Here is a 16,383-nt window from a genome sequence, read left to right on the forward strand (position 1 = left end):
TCTCCCCAATGCAGTGACTCTTAAATCTCCCAAACTTTTCCTCTTTGCGTTTGCAGTGGCCAGCTACCTCACTGGACCAATTAACACTCTTGCCAGAAAGTTCTCTCCCTCTCACCCCCTCTCCCAAACACACGTCAGCTCTGAGGGGATTGGGGAGGCGCAGTCGAAGAGGCACTAGCACATAGTTTTAGGAATAATAAAATAAAATGTAACAATGGCACGTCAGGTCGGGTTAATCGCTCTGGGAAACGGCCGACATCCTTTCTGTCTGTCGCAGGGTTTCTGAGCATTCAAGCATAGATTACCCAGCCTCCCCACCCCCTAGCAGCTAAAGAAAAACATCCTGCTTCGCTTTTCGGTTTGCTTATATATGATTTCAAAAAAAGTAAAGCAGTAAGAAAGGTTATGCTAGGAGACCATTTGCATGACAGAGCACTAAAAATACATGTAGTCCTCTATAACCTAGGGAGACCCGTCTGTAGTGTGTAGAGCCCCTCTGTAACCTGGGGAGACCTGTCTGTAGTGTGTAGAGCCCCTCTATGACCTGGGGAGACCTGTCTGTAGTGTGTAGAGCCCCTCTATGACCTGGGGAGACCTGTCTGTAGTGTGTAGAGCCCCTCTATGACCTGGGGAGACCTGTCTGTAGTGTGTAGAGCCCCTCTATGACCTGGGGAGACCTGTCAGTAGTGCGTAGAGCCCCTCTATGACCTGGGAAGACCTGTCTGTAGTGTGTAGAGCCCCTCTATGACCTGGGGAGACCTGTCTGTAGTGTGTAGAGCCCCTCTGTAACCTGGGGAGACCTGTCAGTAGTGTGTAAAGCCCCTCTATGACCTGGGGAGACCTGTCTGTAGTGTGTAGAGCCCCCCTCTCTGGCCCTGTGTCCTTAATGCATGTGGCTGTGACTGATGTACAGCGCCCTCTGTCTGTAGTACCCACAATGACACACCCATGTCAAGCAGTTCATGGTTCCTAAAAAATGTAACAAAAATGTCTTTGCTTTGAGGACACCATTCGTTTGGCTGTGATGGTGTTTGCCCAATCAGGGTGGGCATTTAACTGGTACCTTTAAATGAATCTGATGTGTGTGTGGCTACAAATGCACACTTTTACTACAGCCTGCTGATCTAAGGGTTTCAGAGTGCTCTCGTTTTGGAGGAACAGAGCAGTCTGACTGCACACATCAAATCTGTCCTTCAAGATGGTGAAGGCCAAGAGTCAATCCCCACATTCTATCTTAAATTAGCATTTGCTTCACTATGAATATGAGTACAAAGCTCATCACCAAAGTCTTTCTTTCTTTCTTTCTTTCTTTCTTTCTTTCTTCCCTTTCTGTTCGTTCATCCATCCTTTCTTTCTTTTTCTTCCCTTTCCGTCCGTTCATCCATCCATCCTTTCTTTCTTTCTTTCTTTTTCTTCCCTTTCCGTCCGTTCATCCATCCTTTCTTTCTTTCTTTCTTTCTTTTTCTTCCCTTTCTGTCCGTTCATCCATCCTTTCTTTCTTTTTCTTCCCTTTCTGTCTGTTCATCCATCCATCCTTTCTTTCTTTCTTTCTAATCTTGAGAAGGTCCCTGTCTGATCGCACCACCACCAGTGAGAAAAGGTGGCGATTCATTTGTTAGTCCACTTTCAGCATATAAATCAGGTGTATTGCAGTGGGGATTTCTAGTTCAGAGATTTGGGATGGTTCGTCCTTCTGCTCTGCAGCCACTCCCCGTCCTCCTGTCACTGTCACCGTGCCGATGGCCTTTTCCCCTGCCGAGGTAAGGGCCGTCACACAACCCAAAGCTCTCGGCGACAGCCCCTTTTTCTTGCCTGCTTTTTAAAGGTTATTGGTCACACATTTGCCAATGGGGAACAGGAGGAGGCGGGGCCGGTCTGGTGTTTTGCTGGTCAGACTGTGGTTGGGGGTGGGGCGCCAGACCCGGCCAGGCGTGTGTCCAGAATTCTGGAGTGCCGGGCCATCTCTGCCTGATGTCCCACTTCCTTTCTTACTGCAGTAAAGTACCCCCCCCCCCCACAAATGTACTGATGGCCAGTGCCTTTTTGTCCCATGATTCCATCCTCACTGTATATAAGCTTAATCCCCAGCTGGATATTTACTCTAGTCCCTTTTTTACCTAGGTGAAGCCCAGTCCCCAGCTGGATATTTACTCTAGTCCTTCATTTCTGCAGTGAAGCCCAGTCCCCAACTGGGTATTTACTCTAGTCCCACCTTTACTGTGGTGAACCCCAGTCTCCAGCTGGATATTTACTCTAGTCCTTCGTTTCTGCAGTGAAGCCCAGTCTCCAGCTGGATATTTATTCTAGTCCTTCGTTTCTGCAGTGAAGCCCAGTCCCCAGTTGGATATTTACTCTAGTCCTTCGTTTCTGCAGTGAAGCCCAGTCTCCAGTTGGATATTTACTCTTGTCCTTTGTTTCTGCAGTGAAGCCCAGTCTCCAGCTGGATATTTACTCTAGTCCTTCGTTTCTGCAGTGAAGCCCAGTCTCCAGCTGGATATTTACTCTAGTCCCTCCTTTACTGCAGTGAAGCCCAGTCCCCAGCTGGATATTTACTCTAGTCCCTCCTTTACTGCAGTGAAGCCCAGTCCCCAGCTGGATATTTACTCTAGTCCCTCCTTTACTGCAGTGAAGCCCAGTCCCCAGCTGGATATTTACTCTAGTCCCTCCTTTACTGCAGTGAAGCCCAGTCCCCAGCTGGATATTTACTCTAGTCCCTCCTTTACTGCAGTGAAGCCCAGTCCCCAGCTGGATATTTACTCTAGTCCCTCCTTTACTGCAGTGAAGCCCAGTCCCCAGCTGGATATTTACTCTAGTCCCTCCTTTACTGCAGTGAAGCCCAGTCCCCAGCTGGATATTTACTCTAGTCCCTCCTTTACTGCAGTGAAGCCCAGTCCCCAGCTGGATATTTACTCTAGTCCCTCCTTTACTGCAGTGAAGCCCAGTCCCCAGCTGGATATTTACTCTAGTCCCTCCTTTACTGCAGTGAAGCCCAGTCCCCAGCTGGATATTTACTCTAGTCCCTCCTTTACTGCAGTGAAGCCCAGTCCCCAGCTGGATATTTACTCTAGTCCCTCCTTTACTGCAGTGAAGCCCAGTCCCCAGCTGGATATTTACTCTAGTCCCTCCTTTACTGCAGTGAAGCCCAGTCCCCAGCTGGATATTTACTCTAGTCCCTCCTTTACTGCAGTGAAGCCCAGTCCCCAGCTGGATATTTACTCTAGTCCCTCCTTTACTGCAGTGAAGCCCAGTCCCCAGCTGGATATTTACTCTAGTCCCTCCTTTACTGCAGTGAAGCCCAGTCCCCAGCAGGATATTTACTCTAGTCCCTCCTTTACTGCAGTGAAGCCCAGTCCCCAGCTGGATATTTACTCTAGTCCCTCCTTTACTGCAGTGAAGCCCAGTCCCCAGCTGGATATTTACTCTAGTCCCTCCTTTACTGCAGTGAAGCCCAGTCCCCAGCTGGATATTTACTCTAGTCCCTCCTTTACTGCAGTGAAGCCCAGTCCCCAGCTGGATATTTACTCTAGTCCCTCCTTTACTGCAGTGAAGCCCAGTCTCCAGCTGGATATTTACTCTAGTCCCTCCTTTACTGCAGTGAAGCCCAGTCCCCAGCTGGATATTTACTCTAGTCCTTCGTTTCTGCAGTGAAGCCCAGTCCCCAGCTGGATATTTACTCTAGTCCCTCCTTTACTGCAGTGAAGCCCAGTCCCCAGCTGGATATTTACTCTAGTCCCTCCTTTACTGCAGTGAAGCCCAGTCCCCAGCTGGATATTTACTCTAGTCCTTCGTTTCTGCAGTGAAGCCCAGTCCCCAGCTGGATATTTACTCTAGTCCCTCCTTTACTGCAGTGAAGCCCAGTCCCCAGCTGGATATTTACTCTAGTCCCTCCTTTACTGCAGTGAAGCCCAGTCCCCAGCTGGATATTTACTCTAGTCCCTCCTTTACTGCAGTGAAGCCCAGTCCCCAGCTGGATATTTACTCTAGTCCCTCCTTTACTGCAGTGAAGCCCAGTCCCCAGCTGGATATTTACTCTAGTCCCTCCTTTACTGCAGTGAAGCCCAGTCCCATATAGAATCCAACATAATGTCTTTCTGTGTGTGACTGTTGCCATCACACGTGTCTCAAACTGCACGTAGGTGAGGAAGCAGGTCCTGATGAGTCGGTGACATTTACAGAGGCAGATGATCACTGCTACGTGCTGCTGACGCAAATTACGAGAGGAATAACCTCAGACGAGGAGCCGGCCATCTGTGGTTTGAATATTATGTATTGGTGGATATTAAGTCACAGCATGGAAGCCATCACACTGCTGAAGTCACAGTGGGAGGTGTTGAAGCTCCCCTTTGGTGATTTTCGTCCAGCTTCATGATTCTGCTGTAAGTTCGTTTAGCAGAAATGAGATTTGCACGTCGGGTCACTTCCGCGCGGCGTCGCCGAATGCCGCACGCTGTCGAGAGACATTTTCTAAAGGCTGCGGCCCGCAGGCTGACCCAGTTTAGCCCCTGGAGTGTGCTGAACGTGGCCCCCTCCCCACTGCGGTGGCTGGCCGATGAATATTTCACACATGCCGGGCTCTGTCGCCGCTGGGGTGGGGGGGGGGGGGCATGGCCGGGAGCTAAGACAGCAGCAGCCAGTCCCGTGTAGGTGGGGCGCTTGAGTCAGCTCCTTAGTATAGCAGCGGGACGTGGGTGGGGGGGGGGGGGGGGGGGGCTTTCTGTAAGGTTACAGGGCCTTTGGATTCCACCCAGGGGCCAGGTAGGCAAATTTTGGTATTTCGGTGTGAAAAGGAGGCTTTTAACTCAGAGTCCTTGTGGGAAACGATGTTCCTTCTTTTTCATTTCAATGCTGTCTGCTATCGACGGGCATCCGATGCTGTAAACACAGGGGGCCGACAGTCACACTTTCTTTTAGCAATTGCCAGCCCCACACACACCACACATGGTTTAATCCTCGGCGGCGTAGCCCGTGAAGCGGCACAATCTCGAATGTTTGCAAAGGGTTTTCCTCTAAAAATACGCAGATCACCCCCTACTCCCCCCCCCCCCCCCCCTCCCCCGCCAGCTGACACTGAAATGAGAGCTTGTGCCTCTTCATTTAAACGTTGTGCTGCTCTGACCTTATTTCTGACCCGGGATTATGAAGGCAGGAATTTACATATACAGGCCGTAACTGTTCTTACATCCTCGATTTTCTATTGGCGGCTACGAAATTTAGGGATTTCATGACCTGACCAATAGTAAATGGGATGGAATAAAGCAGTAGGCCAAAGTAGGTCTGGAATAGGTATTCGGTAAGTTCAGAACATACTTATACACATTAAACGTAGTATGATGCTGTATAAAAGTACTATGACTAGCACATAAGTCAATGTAAGGAATACAGTTATTTACTGGAATGTTGGTGTGCAGATACAAGTAGTATGATCCTTTTAACTGTACATAAAGCAGTTGATCAAAGTATAAATAGAGATCTGAAAGGTGACACATTTACTATATGCACTGCATACTGTAGCACCAGTGCAATACAGTTCATTACTATTCTCAGTAGGGAAAGTGAAAAATGTATAAGTGATAAATTTAACAGGGGCAGGAGGATGTATCAGCTGTTGGGCTCATTGATTCACTTTACCTGTGACATAGTCTGTATTTAAGATTGGTTTTGTTAAACCACGTCTCCATTACTCCAGGACTCTCCTGTCCCTGTGTCCCATGCCCTTGTTTCGGTGTCCCACTTGGAGCCAACTGTCTGATGTTAATTGTTAATCAGTCACCTTTGGGACTGGGGTCTTTTATATCCAGGATGTGATGTCACTGTCCAAAAGGAAGTTGCTTAATCGGTGTGGGATTTGTTAGCTGTCAGCCGAGTCACCGGCGTGCTATCCGGGTGAGAGGTCATGCCCTTCCAGGGGCCCCGGATCTGGGATCCTGTCCCTTATTAGGGTCTCTGCATCCCACGCCGCTTCGGACGGAAACTCGACCTTTCTGTCCCTTTTGTCGCATTCCCTGCGACTGCTTGCGGATGACCCCTGGGTGTTTTTCAGACTTGTGTGGAGAATGACAAAGCCCCCCCCCCCCCCCCCACCCGGCACGTTATTGTCAGTTTATCGTCAACCCTGGTGAACCGTGAAGTGTGCGTGTCTGTTTCTTCACAGCAGGTGTGTGTGTCTGCGCGTGTGCGTGCTATTTCCTGCGCGCGCCGTGCTTTATGGTAATGGCATCCTGGGCCCGTCTGGTGCTTTGGTGTTTCTCATAACCCCCTTCTTTTTTTTTTTCCAGTCCCGATGACATTGGCACCTGCTGGTACATCCTCCTGTCTGGCTCCGTGTTCATCAAGGAGTCCATGTTCTTGCCGAGAAGCAGGTACGTCCGAAAGTTTCTCCTTTGACCTCGCCGGGACGCCCCGATCTCTGCAGGGTGACGTTGGCGCTTAATCTCCGATTTCGCTTAAACTCCCCCATCTCGCCGAAACTCCCTACGTTCCCGCTGTGGCTGAATCTGGATGATCTTCTCTTCCTGAAGACCACATGTGGTCCCTCAGATGCGATGCCAACATTATGCAGGAATGCAAACGGCGCTACGGTTTATTAAACACGAATCTGCATAATGCGTGTCATTAAACCTAGCCGGGAGACGGCCTGCAACATTCCCGGTATAGCCCCGGGTACAGTGTGGGGGGGGCGGAGACGGTTGCCAAGGTGCTGGGCGCTACGGTAATCGCGTCCGCCAGCTCGTTCGCGGGTTAAAAGCCTGCTTGGAGGGCCGTTACGCTGTTAGTGCTCGCGGAGAGTTTGAAGACCACGCACATCTGCATCCTGCACCTACACGGGAGCAGCCGACATCTCATGTTCTGCACACTTCGGTTACGGCCGGGAAATGGGAATCCAGATCCGTTTTACACGGTCAATAAATCCTGTATTTGCGCACAGTCGATTCCGGAACATTCTGTCGTTCGGTTTATGTGATAATGCAGAGTCGGGATTATCACGCTTGCATGGGGGGGGGTGTTCTGTTTTATATGGAGTTTTGACTTGCAAACACGCCTGGTATATAAAACTGGAGGTATTTCAGCCCTTAACCTTAAACGTCTGTCAAGGAAAACCGCATAAAATTTAAGTCGACTGAAGCTTGATTGGGCCTCCAGTCTAATTCGCCACTAATCAATTAAACGTGGGTGAAATCTGGGGGACCGGCTGAGATGAGCTCTCGTATCGTAGTCGATAATTCAGCCTTTTTTCGTTTTATGGAGGATTTTAGTGCAAGTTTCACGTTTCCTGCATTGTCTGTGGCGTCTCCCGCTAGCCACCCTCCCTCGCCGCATGTCTGTGTTTCTGCTTTTCTTTGGAATGCAGCTAGTTCCTTCCAGAAACCAATATCACTGATGACAGCCCCACCCTGCCCCCTTCCTGATGAAAAACCGTTGAAAGAAGCTGCAGTTTTTAAATATTCAATCATACATTCTTAATGGTAGTGATTTAACTTGTTTCCATTTATCAAATTATCCGATGCAGTTTACGGTAGAGGAGAGATTAGATGATATTTGTGCTCGCGGAGTTTCAAACCCCCTTCGCGTTGTTTGAGTGACTCTTTACTTGTTGAGCTGCAGGAACAACGTTTGCCTAAGTATGAAGATTGTGTTTTACTAATTAAATTCAGAAGGTTATAAGTTTATAGAGTGGCTAAATCAATGGTTGTAAATATGTTTATATGGTAATTAATCAATGGTTATAATACATTTACAGAGTAACTAAATCATTCAATTTCTATAACTTGTAGCAGCTGATCGGTCTTGTATGAGGCTGCAGAATATGTGGCCTAGATCTTTATGATTAACGTATAATTGTAGTGACTTATTCATTTGATTCCTTGTGCCACAGTCGACGTCACTGGTCTGTTTTCTGTGTTGGAATAATCCTCTTAAACGCAAAGTAGTAAAACTCTGAGAAATGGACAGGTGTCATCGTTGGCAGAATGTTCTTTGTTGTAGCTGTGGTGTGACCATGACCTTGGTGTGTGTGTCTTGTGGGAACAATGTATTCATTTCTTTGTTCTTTTAATGGGGGTATCACCTTCATGTCAAAACTGTGGGAATTTCCCTGTGAGACAAATGACTTTTTGACTTTTTGTCTAAAATATCAAGATGAAGGTCTGTGATCGGTACTAATCTGGTTGACTTTTGATCTGTCTGTATGGGGGGTGGGGGGCGGGTTTGGCTTTTTTTTTTTTTTTTTGCACGTGTGAGAGTGAGCGTGTGGCTTTCACCCCCTGTGAAGCTCTGAAGTGAGGAGTTTTGGGTGGGGGCTTTACCCCATGTTTGTGGGTGTCGTGGCCATGGAGATGGTGAAGGGGAGGGGCTTGACATGCGGTGCTGGTCAAACAGGGGGGTCACCGGGGGCAGGAACTGGGGGGGGGGGGTCAGCAGGAATGCTGGTGGCGGTACCGGGACCATGCGGGGGTGTGGACAGCACCTGCACGCAGACCACCACGGACCCCCCCCCCTCATCTCCTGAAGCAGGGAAGCCTGGTGTCTGGGGGGAGCGACAGACGTACGCTGTGAGGGGGGGTCCCTCGGAGAGAGAATGAAAGAGAGAATGCCGGACTCGTCAGACGGTGTTACCGGAACTTTCTGACTGCCTTAGTCCACGCTCCATTTATAACAGATTAAGGAACTTCTGAAAGGCAGAATCAGGGCTGTGAATATTGGTTATTTTCTGTTCAGAGCTTGGGAAGGTGCTATCATTCAAAGCAAGTCATCTCAGCTTTAATGGTAATTATTTCATTTATTTATTCTTTTTAGCTGGTCCTATGGATTTTTACTCACCAAAGTTTTAGACTTTGGTACATTGTCTTGCGGCTCAATTTCAATGCAGTAAAAAAGAGGTGAATTTCCCTTGAGTTTTGCCTGGGGGGGGTGGACAGGAGCTATTTGTCAGAATAATAACAATGGAAATGTAATGACATGGTGTAATTGACTGCAGAGGAGTTGGACACCTGGAAAGCCCCGGAAAGATGGGCTCTGTAAATATTTTAAATATAGGATAACTTAACATTTCAAAGAATGTTCTTGTCATGCTGGGAGTATTTTGGTTGTGGGTCCGCGGGCGACTGACTGTCAGCGTTCGGCTGTGATTTGAGCAGCTAATAAAAGCTCGCTATTAGCGCTCTGGGGGAGGAGACGCGTATTTGCGGAGAGTCCCGTGCGGACGCTCTCTCTGCCATCGTCGGTGGCTTTGATCTCGCCGACTCATCCGCCCGGGCGTTCCGAGCCGCGCAGTCGGTCCATCGTGCCGGAGGGGGCTCTTTGATCGGTGGGGGTGTGCACGGTCGAGCCGGCACCGTAGTCTTTACGTGGTGGGACGATGATGAAACTCGGGTGAAAGCCTTCTCGCCGAGACGCACGTTAAGCTGAGAGGAAGGAGGGAGGGGCCAGTGGTTCGAGGCGTGAATAATTCTCTTTTGACCTGGTCTCCTTCGTTCAGCCTTCTTTCTGAGATTGTGATGCGATTGTGCCGGGATCGCCTGCCCGTGCGACCACTGTCCACTGCATTGACGGCCCACGCACGTTTACACGCATCTATGAAGATACGTGTGCGTTTTTTGAAAACAGACGTCTATGAATGTTTGTGTTCACGAAAGGACGCGCGAGCACATGGGAACTCACCCATATTCACATGCTCCCCCAACCCCCCCCCAGTTCTCGTGTTCATCTCTGGTGAACCTGCACGCATACCAAGAAGGAACTGACTGTCTCAGATCCAGCAGCAGGATCGAGCTTTGCATAATATACACGACCGTAGATATTCCCCTTGACAACATGTAACCATGGCGAAAGACTCAGGTCACGATCCTCCATATGTCAGTTTTGTCTAAAATTGTGAGCTTTATTAATTTGAAGTGCAGCAATATATGGATAATATTACGCTTGTCTCATGACTGTTCAGTGTTTGTCTGTTCAATGTTTGGTTGTAAATAGCGTTTCTTTTGGTGTTTTAAATGTGAAAGCTTTTTAGTTGACAGTTGTGATGATGATCCTTGACCTGGCAATCCAAGCTTTGCATGGGATTAGTCACAACGCTTATTTTACCCGTAAACATTTTGGTATTGGTCTGACTGAAATGAGAGCAAAACTTTGTTACTGCTTGACTTATTTTGCTGTAAACTGATTACCTTCAGCGGCTCTGGCGTTTACGCTGGTTTATCGTGGTGCCCAAGTGTGCGTGTCTGGTGGTCTCGTGCCACCGGTGGCATCCAAGTCTGGACACAACTGTAGTCCAAACAGTACAGTTTCAACCACCTCTGCTGTATAGATGAAATGGCGGCCATCTTGGATTGTGAGATGGTGCAGGGTGAGTGATATGTCGGCGTGTTCTGAAGGAGGACATCCCAGAGCAATAAAGATGCAGTGGATTAGAGGTTTCGGCGCAGTTCTTGATGGTTTTCCTCCATATTAACGGGTCACGGAGGACTGTCTGTCTTCTCAGCTTGGCAGTGCACTTGCATACCCTTGAAAAGCCAAATTAGCATCACTGAAAAGCTCTTAAAAGCCAACTTGGCGTCAGCAGGGACGGTTCTTCAGTGCAGCTTTTCAAAATCCAGGTCCTTTTGAGTCACTATTTTTCAGGTCTTCTGTCCACCCTAAGCCTTAAATTCATGTTTAATTATTTCTGTAACAAACCATCATTATTGAGGGTATTAGCTGTATAGTGCTAATAGACCCAGCCGGAGACGAGGTCTGTTAAAAGGACTAATAACTTGGACCAGGGGTAGCCAGTCTTATCTTCAAAGGGCCAGTGTGTATGCAGGTTTTTGGGATAACCTTTGAGGTCTTTACATAATCGCCTGATCGTGATTATTTGAGCTGACCGCGATTATTTTTTGCAAAATTGCTAGAATCGTCTCCATTCATCGGTATAAAAATAGGTGAATGACACAACTGTCATATTACTATCACGATATCCACATCGTTACTGTGATCCCAGTGATTAGTTTGCTGTCAATGTAGGCAATATGATTTGCCGTAAAATGGCACGATGAAGGGTTCGGGCAGTGCAGAATCAGGTAGTGTCAGCTTCGGGATGGAACGCGAGCACGGAAGCAGGCGAATGAAGCCAAAAGGTCCAGTGCAGGGTTTATTATAGGTAAAAGGACAGGTGCAGACAACGACGGACCATACAACGATGACAGATCTGGGGAATACAGACTGAGACTCGGACTAAATACACAAGACTAGGTAACAGAACGAGCTACAGGTGGGAACAATTAGGGCGAAACAGAAGGTAATGAGGTGGGCGTGGCACACATCGGGAGCGGACGGAGCGGGGCGTGACATAACCCCCCCCCAAAGGCGCGCACACCGGGCGCGCCAGGGAGGAGGCGACGGACGGGACGAGGGAACAGGACCTGAAAAACAGAACGTCAACCAAACCCAGGGAACAGGACGGAGACGCAAAAGACGAACAGGGACGAAACGAAGGACAGGACCTGACAGAGAACAGGGAAGGCGGAGAGACAGACCCAGAAGGGAGACACAGGGGGAACACCCACAGGCGACACGAAAGGGCCAGGGGTGCCAAAAGGAGGGACAAAGGGACCAGAAGGAGAAACAGGCGGGACGAACGGAAAGGGAGGAGGAACAAGGGGAGCACGAAAAGGCCCAGGCGGGCGACGGGCAGCGGCCGGAGGGGCCGCAGGGGAGAGGGAGAAGGGAGCAGGAGGGGACCACCCAGGGACCAAGGGGACGGGACGAGGGAGTGACGGAGGGGACCAGGAGGGAGCAGGAGGGAACACCAGGGAAGGCAGGCAGGAGGGGGAAGCCGCGGCAGGCGGAGGCGCAGCCGCAGCCGGCGAAGGCGCCGTCCGACGCCAAGCCGGAGCAGGGGGGCCCGGAGGCGGCCGACCGGGAGCCGGAGGCGGGACCGAGGACCGGCACCCAGGGACCAGGGGGGGGCCCGGCGGCGACCGCCGACCCCGAGGCGCAGGACCCGCAGGCAGCCACCGAGCCAGAGCTAGGGGCCGAACGGGCGAGCCAGGGGGCACGGCGGGCGGGACCCAGGCCCGACGCCTGTGTCCCCGTCCCTTACGGGACACTGACAGGCGGGGTCCTGGGCGGTGCTGGTCTGGCCGGGGTAAGGGCGAGGGAGTCTCAAGGGAGGTCAGGTCTGGACAAACAAGTGTCTTGGCCTCTAAAGAGGCAACAGGCGGGGCAGCCGGAGCCTCAGGTGTGGCCGCAGGCAGAGCGGCGGCCTCAGGCGGGGCCACGGGCAGGACCGGAACGAAGGCCGGCTGGACAGGCGAGCAGGGCTGGGCCGGCTGGACAGGCGAGACGAGCAGGTCAGGTGAATCGGGCTCGGGTGTGCGGCCCGCAGGGGGCGCTTCATTGCGCGCCACCAGCACGCGGGCAGCAGGGGGCGTAACCGCGGCAACCTGAGGCAGTTCAGGTGCCGGTAGGACAGGTAGGTCAGATGCCGGCAGGACAGGCAGTTCAGGTGCCGGCAGGACAAACAGTTCAGATGCCGGCAGGACAGGCAGTTCAGATGCTGGCAGGTTGGGCGCTGCCCTCCCGCGGCCAGCAGGGGGCGCTGCCGCGGGGCAGAACCCCCCCCCAAAGGCGCGCACTCCGGGCGCGCCAGACAGGGACACCCCGGCGGGAGCCACCAGCACGCGGCCAGCAGGGGGCGCCTCGGCGGACGCCGCCTCCACGCGGCCAGCAGGGGGCGCCTCGGCGGGCGCTGTCACCCCGTGGCTAGCCACCGGGACTGTAGGCAAGCCAGGCAGGGCAAGCGGGTCCAATGGGACAGACGGGTCAGGCAGGTCAGGAGGTGCCGCTGACAAGGCGGCGGAAGCTGCAGCAGGCGGTGCCGCAGGTAGAGCGGTGGCAGCTGCAGCAGGAAAGACAGGCAGGACGGGCGGTGCCGCTGACGAAGCGGCGGAAGCTGCAACAGGCGGCGCCGCAGGCAGAGCGGCGGCAGCTGCAGCAGGGAAGACAGGCAGGACTGGCGGGTCGAGCGGTGCTGCCGGCATCGCGGCGGCTGCAGCAGGCGGGGCTGCAGGCAGCTCAGCCGCGGGAAGATCGGCGGCGGCAGCAGGCAGCGCAGCCGCAGGCAGATCGGCGGCGGCAGCAGGCAGCGCAGCCGCGGGCGGATCGGCGGCGGCAGCAGGTAGCGCAGCCGCAGGCAGATCGGCGGCGGCAGCAGGCAGCGCAGCCGCAGGCAGATCGGCGACGGCAGCAGGCAGCGCAGCCGCGGGCGGATCGGCGGAGGCAGCAGGCAGCGCAGCCGCAGGCGGATCGGCGGAGGCAGCAGGCAGCGCAGCCGCAGGCGGATCGACGGAGGCAGCAGACCGGAGAGGTAGTGCTGCTGGCCGATCGGCGGAAGCTGCAGCAAGCGGTGCCGCAGGCAGGGCGGCGGCAGCTGCAGCAGGCGACGTCGCTGGCAGAGAGGAGACGTCAGCAGCCGGCGGTGCCGCGGGCAGAGCGGCGGCATCAACCGCCGGCAGGTCCGGACCGAACCGGTCCGGTGCAGGAAGGAGGGGTGCTGAGCGCGTATGCGCCCTCCCTTTTCTCGCTTTAGGGACCCGGGGACTGGCGTCTCTAACAGCGCTGTTCCCTCTCCCAGGACAGCGCTCTGGCCAGGCATCCCCAGTCTCCAAAGCAGGCAGGTCCTCCGCGTCTTGGGGCCCACCTATCACCCAGGCGTCCTCCCAGGCGGGGCGAAGGGAGCACGCTCCCAAGAAGAGAGTTGGGGCGGCTTCTTCAGCCTTTCCCTTTCGCCTCTTCTTTCTCCTTCTGGATCCGGAAGGCAGCAGTGGGGTCGCATCAGCGGGTGGTGAGCGGTACATCAGCCCGCTGTCCCGCTCCACCTGCCTTTGCAGGGCTGCAGCCGCTACCTCCCGAAGCTGCTGGAGGCTTTCGCGCACCACGTCCGCGTGGTGCGCGTCGCCGGGGACAGATATCCTCTCCAGGATATCCCGGCTTCGGTGAGCTAACCGGAGTGCTGCGGGATCCTCTCGGATCTCGGGTTGGGCCAGCCAGTATAGGACCTCGTCTACCAAGCCGAGGTACTCTTCCTCGGCTAGGGGGGATCCTTTCTTGCGGAGATCTGTCATTCTGTCAGCTTCGGGATGGAACGCGAGCACGGAAGCAGGCGAATGAAGCCAAAAGGTCCAGTGCAGGGTTTATTATAGGTAAAAGGACAGGTGCAGACAACGACGGACCATACAACGATGACAGATCTGGGGAATACAGACTGAGACTCGGACTAAATACACAAGACTAGGTAACAGAACGAGCTACAGGTGGGAACAATTAGGGCGAAACAGAAGGTAATGAGGTGGGCGTGGCACACATCGGGAGCGGACGGAGCGGGGCGTGACAGGTAGGTTGTACAGATCGGGTAATGACAACATTAACTGTTTATCTCAAGGGGGTTAACTTCTTATTTGTTATTTATGTTATATCTGCCCAATACATTTTTCTTTACGAAGCTTCAAAGCCAAAATCAATTTTTATTTATGTGTTCTAGTATTCAATATTCAATTCATTGTAAAGTATATATTTAATATTAAACTACTTTTAGAGTTAACTTTAGGCTGATAATGTTAGAAAAAGAACTAAAAAGACAATAAAATCGTTAATGGCAATTATTTGTACGATAGTTAATCATCAACAAATAAAATCATGATTTTGAAAGCCCTAACCTATCGATCAGCTCGAACCCAGGTCCGAGAACTCTTCAGCCAATCAGTCCCCTACTTAGTACCCCAATTAGGGAGTAGCAGCGAAAACCCACATACCCACCAGCCCTTTCTGGATAAGATTGCCCACCCCTGCTCTAGACTTATAACTGTATCTAAATCTATTAATTCATTGTACATTCTGCTCCATGCCAAACCTTCATACCAAGTAACACAGTCATGCCCCACCCATCAGCTGATTAACTATCTATTTGTCTACGACTTAATGTCCATGTCTTAAAAATGTCATGTTTATGTTTATTTGAGTCAGCATTTATATTCAATTTATTAATTCCCATTTGCACTATGACCAATGAAAACGATGTTTCGGCTCATTACATCAATGGGAGCTTAAACTGGAAGCTCTGTCGTATTTCTGCTAATGGTTTAAACATGTTCCTGCTGAATATCGTTCCCTGCAGACTGTTGTTTCTTATGAGTAACCAGCCATGTGCACGTGTGTGAGATGGTGAGCAATTGTTTAAATAGAAATGCAATGCCAATGATAGCCAATATGGTGAAGCTAGTCTAGCTGATTTGGTGTATTTCTATGTGTCTATATATATATATATATATTTATATATATATGTTCCCCAGAGTACATGCTACGTTAGAATTGGAGCAAAGCCGACTCCTACTAACTGAGCAAATTAATTACTCTAAGAACGGATCTTGCATGACTTGTAATTACACTGATCAGATCTTCGCCGCTTATTCTCTCAAGATGGAAGCATCCCGAATTTCTGCGGCGCCCTCCTGCCCCCGATTTGTAAATTTTGCGTGGAAAAATAGCTGCGCAGATGCTAATTCTGATTCTCCGGGATGGGCGCCTGGTTCTACGTGTAGCTGGCCGTTCTCCTTGGCGGTGACCTGGCCCTAACCGTCGCGTCCTGCGTTGTCATCACGAGGTGCATTCCGCGCTTTGAAATTCCCTTCTGACGTGTGCTTGTGGGATCTGAGACCTGCGTAAGCTTGGTGTTGTCATGGCTCTGTGGGACTGTTTAGAACGAGCTCTTCTGCTTAGTGGTTTATTATTTTACCCAGCGGAGAGCCACCTGCTAACCGCAGAAGTTCCCAAGTGACAAGTCATCTTTCATCTCCACCTTCTAGTCCCCTGTAGGCAGTACCCGCTACTCTTGAAAGTAAAAGTTGACTTTCCTTACATTAGTCCTCTCTACCTCATGCTAGTACTGTTTTAGCTACGTCAAAAAGAGCGTTCATCTCCGTTGAGGGCTACTAGAATTGTAAAAATGAGAGCTTCGTCTTAATTAATAGCCATCTCTGAGTGAGAGTCCATTTTGTTTTGTTTTTTTTTGTTGACATCCATCAGACTGGAATAATTGTGTCGGTGCTTCTCGACCCTTGAGTTCCACTGCACCGTGATTCATTTATTCATCTTTCTCTCCAGCTTCGGCAAGCGTTCGGCTGGCAGTCTGCGCCGTGGCTGTGAGTGCATCGTGCTGGAGCCCTCAGAGATGATTGTGGTGAGTCCGCCATTGGTCCCTCTGGTTTCCTAGCTACCGTTTACCCCACCTGCTGTGAGTTTGGTTTCCGTTTTTTTTTCTTCTTCTTGTGTTCTCCTCTATCTCGAGATTTAAGAAATAGTTTAGTATAGAATGTTTGATTTGATTCTGCCCACGGGGGATCCCGTGCAAAA

The 16,383-nt window shown here is 51.4% G+C and overlaps 1 protein-coding gene across 17 annotated transcripts in view; it reads left to right on the forward strand.

Annotated features, from left to right (window-relative positions):
* Positions 1-16,383, forward strand: part of LOC111837306 (rap guanine nucleotide exchange factor 2) — an 82,509-nt gene that overhangs the window by 25,852 nt on the left and 40,274 nt on the right. For all 17 annotated transcript variants that reach the window (XM_023799211.2, XM_023799213.2, XM_023799218.2 and 14 more), the window contains exons 4-5: positions 6,276-6,359; positions 16,135-16,210. In XM_023799211.2, coding sequence (XP_023654979.2) covers positions 6,276-6,359; positions 16,135-16,210 — 160 coding nt within the window. The remainder of the gene's footprint in view (positions 1-6,275; positions 6,360-16,134; positions 16,211-16,383) is intronic.

Source organism: Paramormyrops kingsleyae, chromosome 25 (genome assembly GCF_048594095.1).
Source record: "Paramormyrops kingsleyae isolate MSU_618 chromosome 25, PKINGS_0.4, whole genome shotgun sequence".
NCBI lineage: Eukaryota > Metazoa > Chordata > Actinopteri > Osteoglossiformes > Mormyridae > Paramormyrops > Paramormyrops kingsleyae.